Below are 10,153 nucleotides of genomic sequence, written 5' to 3'. Positions count from 1 at the left end.
CTCTCCTGCGGAGCTCCGGAACAGGCCCCAAGATGGGATCTCGTGGATACAGAAAGTTGCGGTGGTGGAATTAGGTTTTTGGCTCTGTATCTGTTCGTTTGGGGGTACATAGGTATATATAGGAGGAAGAAGTACGTCGGTGGAGCTTCGGTGGGCCCACGAGGATGGGGGGCGCGCCTAGGGGTATAGGGCGCGCCCCCTACCTCGTGCCCACCTTGAAGCTTCCTTGGCGTAGGGTCCAAGTCTCCTGGGTCATATTCGGGAAGAAAATCACGTTCCAGAAAGATTTATTCCGTTTGGACTCCGTTTGATATTTCGTTTCTTCGAAACACTGAAATAGGCAAAAAAACAACAATTCTAGGCTGGGCCTCCGGTTAATAGGTTAGTCCCAAAAATAATATAAAAGTGGAAAATAAAGCCCAATATAGTCCAAAACAGTAGATAATATAGCATGGAGCAATAAAAAATTATAGATACGTTGGAGACGTATCACCGGCGCTCTATGGCGCGCTAGGAGGAGGAGTCCTCCCCCTAGTAGGAGTAGGACTCCCCTCTTTCCTACTCCTACTAGGAGGGGGGAAAGGAAGGGGGAGAGGGAGAAGGAAAAGGGGGCGACCCCCTCTCCTAGTCCAATTCGGACCAGAGGGAGAGGGGCGCGCGGCCTGCCCTAGGCCAGCCCTCTCTCTCCACTAAGGCCCATAAGGCCCATTATTTCTCCGGGGGGGTCCGGTAACCCTCCGGCACTCCGGTTTTCTCCGAAATCACCCGGAACACTTCCGGTGTCCGAATATAGTCATCCAATATATCGATCTTTACGTCTCGACCATTTCGGGACTCCTCGTCATGTCCGTGATCATATCCGGGACTCCGAACTACCTTCGGTACATCAAAACACAAAAACTCATAATACCGATCGTCATCGAACTTTAAGCGTGCGGACCCTATGGGTTCGAGAACTATGTATACATGACCGAGACACGTCTCCGGTCAATAACCAATGGCGGAACCTGGATGTTCATATTGGCTCCTACATATTCTACGAAGATCTTTATCGGTTAAACCGCATAACAACATACGTTGTTCCCTTTATCATCGGTATGTTACTTGCCCGAGATTCGATCGTCAGTATCTCAATACCTAGTTCAATATCATTACCGGCAAGTCTCTTTACTCATTTCGTAATGCACTATCCCGCAACTAACTCATTAGTTGCATTGCTTGCAAGGCTTATAGTGATGTGCATTACCAAGAGGGCCCAGAGATACCTCTCCGACAATCGGAGTGACAAATCCTAGTCTCGATCTATGCCAACTCAACAAGTACCATCGGAGACACCTGTAGAGCACCTTTATAATCACCTAGTTACATTGTGATGTTTGGTAGCACACAAAGTGTTCCTCCGGTAATCGGGAATTGCATAATCTCATAGTCATAGGAACATGTATAAGTCATGAAGAAAGCAATAGCAGTAAACTAAAACGATCAAGTGCTAAGCTAACGGAATGGGTCAAGTCAATCAAATCATTCTCTAATGATGTGATCCCGTTAATCAAATGACAACTCATGTCTATGGCTAGGAAACTTAACCATCTTTGATTCAACGAGCTAGTCAAGTAGAGGCATACTAGTGACACTCTGTTTGTCTATGTATTCACACATGTACTAAGTTTCCGGTTAATACAATTCTAGCATGAATAATAAACATTTATCATGATATAAGGAAATATATAATAGCTTTATTATTGCCTCTAGGGCATATTTCTTTCAGCCCGGTCCTTAAGATAGAAACGACCAAGGTGAAATTCAGCAATAGCATCATTATCAGAGGTTAACTTGTGCACGTATAAAAGATCTTTGCTAACATGTGGAACATGCAATATGTTGCGAAGATAGAGTAGGCATGATGAGCCAGAAATAGCAGATTGACCAATATGTGAAATAGACAAACCTGCACCATTGGCGACTTGCACTTGATCTTTGCCGTTGTAGCGCTCCTGGATGGTGAGCCTGTCGAGGTCGCCTGTCAGATGATCGGTGGCACCCGAGTCCATGTACCAACTCGGATACTCGACGCCGCCGGAGTGCATGGCGTTTCCAGAACGCTCACGGTTGTCTTCAGGCTGATAGGCATGGTTCAAGTGGTTCTTGCAGTGCAGAGCATCATGGCCAAACTTGGAGCATACCTGACACTTGATGTACTTGCCCCGGCCATGCCCCTGGCCACGGCCTTGACCGCCTTGGCCTCCAGCTTGACCTCCATGGCCGCCGCGCCCGCCATTGCGTCAGCCATCAGAGTTGCGTGCTGCAGAGTTGGCGGAGGAGTGGAGCTCGCCCACGGATGCCTGCTGCTCCATGCGAAGCTCGGCGTTAGCGAGGAACGCGTATAAGCTGCCAAGGCTGATCGGCTCCTCGCGAGCGGTGATGGAGGCCACTAGAGGTTCAAATTCAGACCCAAGACCGGCCAGCATGTAGCCGAGGATCTCGTCATCGCCAAGAGGTGTGCCAATGGATGCAATAGCATCAGCAAAGCCCTTCATCTTGTTGAAGTATTCAATAGCGGTGAGGTCCTTCTTCTTCAGGTTCGACAGCTGAAAACGCATCTGCATGAGATGCGCCTTGTTCTGCGAGGAGAACATGTCATGGAGGGCCGCCCAGACAGCGGCGGAGGTGTTCATGAGTGTCATCTGACCAAGCACATCCTCCATCATGGAGCCCAGCAGTGCAATGAGCACCAACTGGTCTCGCTGGTACCACTGAAGGAAGAGCGGGTTGCCTCCTCCTTGGCATCGGCATCGGCGCCGTTGGTGATGGTGTAGGACGGCAGCTGCACCGAGCCATCGACGTAGCCGAAGAGGCCATGGGAGTGGAGCGCTGGGACAACCTGCATCTTCCGGAGGAGAAAGTTGTCCCTTGTGAGACGGATCATGATGAGATTGCTGATCGAGGAGACCGATACAGGAGCGGAGGAGGTAGCAGCGGTGGCGAGGACGTCGGCGTTGGGAGATGTGAGGGCATCAGAGGTGGAGTTGATGGCGGCAGGGCCTGACATGGCGGCGGCGGGGAGGGAGAGATCGATGGGAGAGGATCTTATCGCTCTAATACCAAGTCAGAAGGAATGAATTGCCGTGACTTATGCGTCAGGCCTTGCCTTCCATTTATACTCAAGCAGGGTACAAGATATATACAATTCAGTTAGGATTTTATCTACAACAACCTAACTTGATCATTATCTATACAGCACACGAGCTGATCCTAACAACCTATGGTTAGGCTATAGACTCATTCAACAGCGAACACTATAACTATAGTGCTATAGTGAACGGAGGCAGCTTGGGGCGGCTGAGGGCGTTGCAATACCTTGATGCCGACACAGTCACCATCCACTACCCAAATCATTATCTTCTCAAAATGCTTAAACTATGATTCTACTACCTACACAACATCATGAGTCGCACAAATCGCGGGCTGAGCCACCAAAAGAAAATGTTTTATGAAATATCGCTAAATATAGTTCAAATCTTTCTAGAGAATCAGCCCCCACATACTTTCGGTAGAATCAGCCTCCCACATACTTTCTGGAGAACAACATCCCACATACTTGTTTTGGGAGGTGCTGATAGGTCCATTGATGGAGCCACGTAGACATTGCCGAGCTTGTAGGTGAAGTTGAGGAACCCCACCGGTTTCCAGTGCCTGTTCCGGACCTGGCCCATGTAGAACTTGGTCGGAACTTTCCCGTTTGGCTCCGCGGAGAGCAGCTGGGAGAGTGGGGCGTAGAACATGTCGATATCACGGTCGTCTTGGAAGTGTCGCCGATCACGGAGGCGCACCGGGGGGGCAAAGGCGTTGGCCATGACAGTGAAGTACGGAGTGGTGTTCCAGGTCAGGTTGGTGCTTCCCCAAGAGCGATCGAGGCCCACACGCAAGCACTGGCCTGTTAGGCTACTGGTGATTGGACTTTACCAATGATTTTAGTCCCGCCTCAATTACGGGAGAAGGGTAGGGACCACTTTATAAGGAGAGTGTCACACTCACTCCAAGCTAGTTTTTTGTGATGTGGTGGGTTCTCCGCTTATGGTAGCATGTCCGATGCGCACTGGAAATGCTTGAACGTGGGTTGGGATGGGGCGCTAACAATTGGTATCAAAGCTAGGGCCGCCATTACCACTTGAGGAGCTTCCTAGGGGATGGGGTGTTAGGCTACTGGTCATTGGGCGCTATAAGGGAGAGTGCCACTCTCCTTCACGCTAGTCTTGAAACGTCCGAACATGGGCCGGAGGTAGAGAGCTGGGCCTGGCCATATAGTGAGAACAAACACATACACCTTCATCTTGGAGCGGGTTGCTCACATCCTCAAGGTCATGGGCCGAAGGGATGGGACACGCTCCCCGCATTTCCTATTCCATGCTTCAAGTGCTAGTTAAATGCTATTCTATTAACTACGCCCACGCCCGATCACCCCTCGCTAGCACATGGGCCGACCCATATATGGATTGTAGCAAGATTTCATTCTGGTTTCGGGAAGCTTCCCACACCAGTTTCTAGAAGCTTTCAACATTTTTTCCATTTATGGTTTTTCTGGACCGGGTCTTGTCCGGTTTTGGTGTTTTTTTCTTCTTATCTTACTTTATTTCTTTTTTCCTTTTAGTTTTTACTTTCTTAAATCTTCATAAACTTTTTTAATTTTTGTGAACTTAATGTCTTGAAATTTTTATCACTCATGAACAATTTCCATATTCATGAACTTTTTCGAATTTCCTCAACATTTTTCAAATCCATGAACTTCTTTCAAATTTGGAACATTATTTCTAATTATTGAACTTTTCCAAATCCATGAACTTATCAATTTTTTGATTTTTTTCCCCAGAAATCCATGAACTTTATTTAATCTTGTGAACTTTTGTCGAACAACCAAACTTTTTGAAATCAAAGAATTTCTAATTTTGAAAAATCTATGAAATTTTTACAAATTAGCAAAATGATGTTCAAATCCATGAACTTTTACCAAATTTTAAAAAATAAATCGATGTTTTCTTCAAATTTCTAAACTTTTTGGTAATACGTAAACTTTATTTGAATCTAAAAATTCCGAGAAATTTTTTGAACTTTGTGAACATTTATGAAACCCGCAGACTTTTCAAAAATCATGAACTTTTAAAATATGTGAACATTTTTTAAATCCATGAACTTTTTCAAATTCGTGATTTTTTTCGTATTTGCAAACTATTTTGAATTTGCACATATTTTTTTGAATTTTGTGAACATATTTTAATTTTTTTTCAAATTTTATCTAATTCACAACTTGTTTCATTAATTGTGAACTTTCAAATTTTCATGAACATCTTTTATTATCTTTGGAATATAAGAAAATAATAATCTTCAAAAACTTGGACCTTTTTCCTTATCTTGTGCGATACCATTTTTTTGAGGGAAATCTAGTTATATTTTTTAGCAGTTTGAGGGAAATCCTTTTTTTAGTAACAGCATGCAATTTATTCAAAGTTCAAAAGTCGAGAGAGTGGCGTTTTGGCTCCTAGGTGCATATGCACCCATTGTCGAAATCCAAATTCCGAGAAGTTGAAAAATTCGAAACAAAAATCCCGCGTGTATATCCGGACATTTTATGTGCGTTCACAAGGTTTCGGTGAAAAACGACGTTTTTTGTGGCTTGTGTAAAAAAGACAATTTCTGATGCTTCATTCTAACTATTCACGAGGCATTTCTTTATCTTTTTTACACAAGCCACAAAAAACGTCGTTTTTCACTGAAACCTTGTGAACGCACATAAAATGTCCGGATATACACGCGGGATTTTTGTTTTGAATTTTTTAACTTCTCGGAATTTGGATTTCGACAATGGGTGCATATGCACCTAGGAGCCAAAGGCAATTACCGAAAAGTCGAGGGATACAAAGGTAATCGCGAATGAGATACCTGGGCCACGGCCCACTATGGTGCCCGTGACCGCCAGCGTACTGTTCGGGCGCTGAAGGCACAAGTTTTTCTTTTCTTGAACGAAGGCGCCAGTTATCTGTAACGCCATATCTTGCTTATAGCGAGTACAATGGAAGACTCGCCTGAACATCTACAGTAACATGCCCAGATCGTTCACTTGCAGCATACTGACGCTTGCCACTGCGCCATCGTCTGATTCATGTTAAGTTAGTATGTCGCGAGTCGCGACCTAGTTGAAGAAATAGAGCCGGTCTTCCACTGTTTTTTTTCTCATTTTCTCATTGTTTTTCCTTAGTTTATTTCTCTGTTTTTAAGAGTTCTTTTCTTTTCTTTCCTTTTTCTTTGTTTTTATTTGGTTTTCTTTGACCCATTTTCGTTTTTCAGTAGCTTTTTCTTTATTTCTTTATTTTTTTCTTCATTTCCTTCCGTTTTGTTAGTTTATTTTCTTGTTTTTCATTGCTTTTATTTTGTTTTCTCTCGGGGTTTCATAGTTTTTCTACACACATTTTTGGTGTATATCCAGTACATTTTTCTAATAGACATATAATTTTCCACTACAAAAGTAAATTTATTGAATACATGGTCAACATTTTTTATACACATTTATTTTTTTGTCAAATGTTTCTTAACATTTTTAAGTGCATGATCAACATATTTCCTATACACATTTAACATGTTTTTTCAAATCCTTGGTTAACATTTTTCAAATACAAGTTTAACATTTTTTAATACATGGTCAATATTTTTTCTATACATATTTAATGTTTTTCCAAATGTTTGATTAATATTTTTAATACGTGGTCAACGTTTTTTCCGTACATGTTTAACATTTTTCAAATGCCTAAATAACATTTTTTGAATACGTGGTCAACATTATTCTACACACATTTAAAATTTTCTCTACATGCATTTAATATTTTTTGAATACATGGTCAACATTCTTTCTATACACATTTAACATTTTTCAAATGCTTGATTAGTATTTTTGGAATAGATGATTAAAATTTACAACACTTAACAATACAGTGTATCAGCAACAATACACTTGCACACCTAACAAAATCAACAACACCCAATCAAAATGGTGACATGTCAATGCATAGAGTGTTTCATGTTTGCAGAGGATTACAACTACATAAGATATCGATTCCATTAGTACATTAACTTGGTTAAATCTACTAAATAAATTAGCTTTTTTTGCGGGGAAAATAAATTAGCTTTTCAATTGACACAATTCATATTTCACTGTATTATCCTGCCTTTTAAACTACTAAATATCACATCCATAGACAGATGGATACTTACATCATGCGCACAACCATAAAACCTCCTTCCAGTGAGAGTGCCTTAGAAAGCTCCAATTTTTTTAGCATTTTTCTTGTGGTCGCACTCGAAATCCTCTATGCCCTCAAAGTCAAAGTCTTTAAAGGTCGGAGGCGGCTAGATTGAGCTTAAATCAGATAGAGCTAGTGAATTACGTAGACTGGATTCGTTTTAAATACACACTCAAATCCAGTATATCCCCAAATCACAAGCAATCGTAACCCTAACCTAGGAGACAGAGAAGAGAAAGCTTACGTGAGAGTCGAACTCTTCCAGGGAGTCGTCGCTGCTCTCACCGTCGCTCCAAGAGACCATGGCGGCCTGGATTGAGCTCTATCACCAAGCAACGGCAAGCAGCGCGGCAACCACAGGAGCGCGAGGGTGCAGCGGAGGAACGCAACAGCAAAGGGAGCGAGGGAGGGGGAGAATGACCGCCGAACACCGACCGGGGTCAACCCTTGGCTCCGACCGAGCGCAGTCCCGACCCAGCCGTTACGGCTCGCGGTCAGCTCTGCCGCCACGTGGACGCTTAGACACGTCAAATACTGCGCAATTTTTTCTGTCAGTATTTTTTGCTCTTGTCTAGGATAGCTTTTCGGTGCACTTTGCCACGTTTTGAATTGTTGCAAGTTAGGACACGATTGTGGTGGTTTTATGCATTTCACTCGCTGATCAGGATGAACACAGCTTGCCTGTCAAGAAAACGTGCACTATTGCCTGACCTGAAGAATGGCTATTCTGGCACAGATTAAAGAACAGAGGCCCAGCGTCGACATGCTGACATACATGGAAGCTTCCACTTCATACCCAGCATCTTTTAAATTACAGGAACAGACTTTACAAGTTATAACAAGCACCGCAGTTCGTTTTAAAACAAGGCTGCCAGCGCCTGCGTCATAAACAAATAATGTCACAGGAAGAAACTAAGCACACGAGTATAATTAATCAAGGACCTGGCAGCCAGCGCACCGCACACGGAAGCAGTGGCAGGTATATGCCCACGCATGCGGTGGGTGGTGAGCTGGGAGGACTAGTCCCTGTAATCGTATTGGATTAATGCGCAGATGGTGGAGAGTGATCGAAACCACCCACCAAGAAGGAAATGATATATGCACGCACGCTCCGTCCACTTCCAAGGAGAAAGAAAATGGAGCAGCGGCATAGCATGGACTTCCTGCGTATTTGCAGCTTCTCTATCTGTAGTATTTTCCAACTCACCAGCTGGTGTGTTTTTTAGCGCTTTTTCCGGTTGCGCTGTCCGGCACAAGTGCTAGTGCTCCCCTGCATGCGCTCTTGCTTAGTGCGAGCAACACCACATGAGCTGCTCAAGTTTATAATTGTTGCTAGTCTGACACTGGATGATATTGCCAATGGCGTTTGGGCTTCAGTAGCTTCGTGTGTCGCTGAGCGGATCGTAGTCGTATGCTTCGCCCGCTTTCACGAACCGGCCCTTGACCCTCTTCCTCACGTCTGCCCTGGCCTTGCGAGAAGCGTACCTGATCTTCTTGTCGAATCTGTCAAAAAAAGTAATGCCACCAAAGGATGCTTAGTAATTTTTGCACACAAAAAAAGACAATTAAAAGCTCACCCGCAAAAAAAAAAGACAATTAAAAGCTGGATGCGGCCTGATGAAGCTAACTGGTGGCATGTCAGAGAAGTAACAGGCCACCTTTAACAAACAGCTATAAAGAAAAGCTTAGCTGAACTTAACAGAGTATTTGTGATTTCACAGCCATCAGACACGTGTGCGAGTATTTACTTGGTAAATGTAAAGCTTTTAGAATTCTGAACAGGAAATGATGATTGCAGACATTGTTCTTAAAGCATGTATTGGTGATCGCTGAAATTCTAGTGTTGCTAAAAATGATCAGAAAAAATAGACGAAATGCCACAACGAGGTGTGCTTACTTTCTTCTCTTCTTCTTCTCCATGTACCGTGAGAGAGCGCTACCTCTGCTACCACCGGCAGATGATCCTTCAGAACCAGGAGGAAGCCAGGGTTGCTCGCCCATAAGGAGCAGTGGTGATACCTCACAATCTTGGTGATCTCCAGCATTGCTCTCACCAGTCAAACCAGAGAACGAGAGGGAAATAGTAGATATGGCCTGCCTTGCAGGAACACAAAGACTGGAATCAGCAGATACCGCGTTGCTACATTTGGGTCGCATGGGGTTGAGCTGCTGAAAGCACAAAAAATTGTCTTAGAATAGTCAATTAACCATCAAATGGACTGCATGCCTTCTCTTTTGATAGGATACTGCAATACAATCCTTGAATGGATAAGAAACTTCACTACTTTGCTGTGAAACTAAAAGGCCAACAACTGAATTTTGACGAGTGAACTTGACATAGCAACTTCTAACCGGGAGGTACAGAGGGCGGTAAATAAGACTGATTTTTGGGGGGAAGGGGAAAAACTGAAGATCGGGAGTAATTTCCGCAGATAAAGATAATTGATAGAGCAAGTTTAATGCAGAAAAATACAAACCTGGTCACAATCAGCAGCTGGCATTTCCTTCAATTCAAAGAAACTGTCAATTCCAGCATCATCAAATAGTTGCTCTGTCTGAACGTGTGGAGTACCAAACAGTTCTTCATAATTCTCAAATGTCAGGTCATTATCATCCACACAGAAGTTTTCATATATTCTGCCATCATTGAACATATCGTCATCTGTTACACTGGGTACCTGAATGATGCAACCAACATTTCATAAGCATACAATGACACAAAGTGACGGAGGAGGCCATTTTAAGTATCATGTGACGATGCACAAAAAGACCCCGAATTCCAAAATATTGCAATTGTTTGACTGTTCAGATTAAGATTTTTTTTTAAACATTTTGCCAACAATACAAATCCATCTGCTACTTCA

The 10,153-nt window shown here is 43.5% G+C and overlaps 1 protein-coding gene and 1 pseudogene across 3 annotated transcripts in view; both read right to left on the bottom strand.

Annotated features, from left to right (window-relative positions):
• Positions 1 to 2,359: 2,359 nt before the first annotated feature.
• Positions 2,360 to 2,498, bottom strand: LOC123132822 (uncharacterized; annotated as a pseudogene).
• A 5,563-nt stretch (positions 2,499 to 8,061) lies between these two features.
• LOC123128245 (zinc finger protein CONSTANS-LIKE 10) overlaps positions 8,062 to 10,153 on the bottom strand; it is a 5,198-nt gene continuing 3,106 nt past the window's right edge. For 2 of the 3 annotated variants that reach the window (XM_044548204.1, XM_044548205.1), the window contains exons 3-5: positions 9,767 to 9,967; positions 9,187 to 9,458; positions 8,062 to 8,792 (exon numbers count right to left, since the gene is read on the bottom strand). In XM_044548204.1, coding sequence (XP_044404139.1) covers positions 8,663 to 8,792; positions 9,187 to 9,458; positions 9,767 to 9,967 — 603 coding nt within the window. In that variant the 3' untranslated portion in view covers positions 8,062 to 8,662. The remainder of the gene's footprint in view (positions 8,793 to 9,186; positions 9,459 to 9,766; positions 9,968 to 10,153) is intronic. The other variant, XM_044548206.1, reaches the window with a different exon arrangement.

This window comes from Triticum aestivum, chromosome 6A, assembly GCF_018294505.1.
Source record: "Triticum aestivum cultivar Chinese Spring chromosome 6A, IWGSC CS RefSeq v2.1, whole genome shotgun sequence".
Taxonomy (NCBI): domain Eukaryota; kingdom Viridiplantae; phylum Streptophyta; class Magnoliopsida; order Poales; family Poaceae; genus Triticum; species Triticum aestivum.
This window is presented reverse-complemented; position numbering and strand designations above follow the sequence as displayed.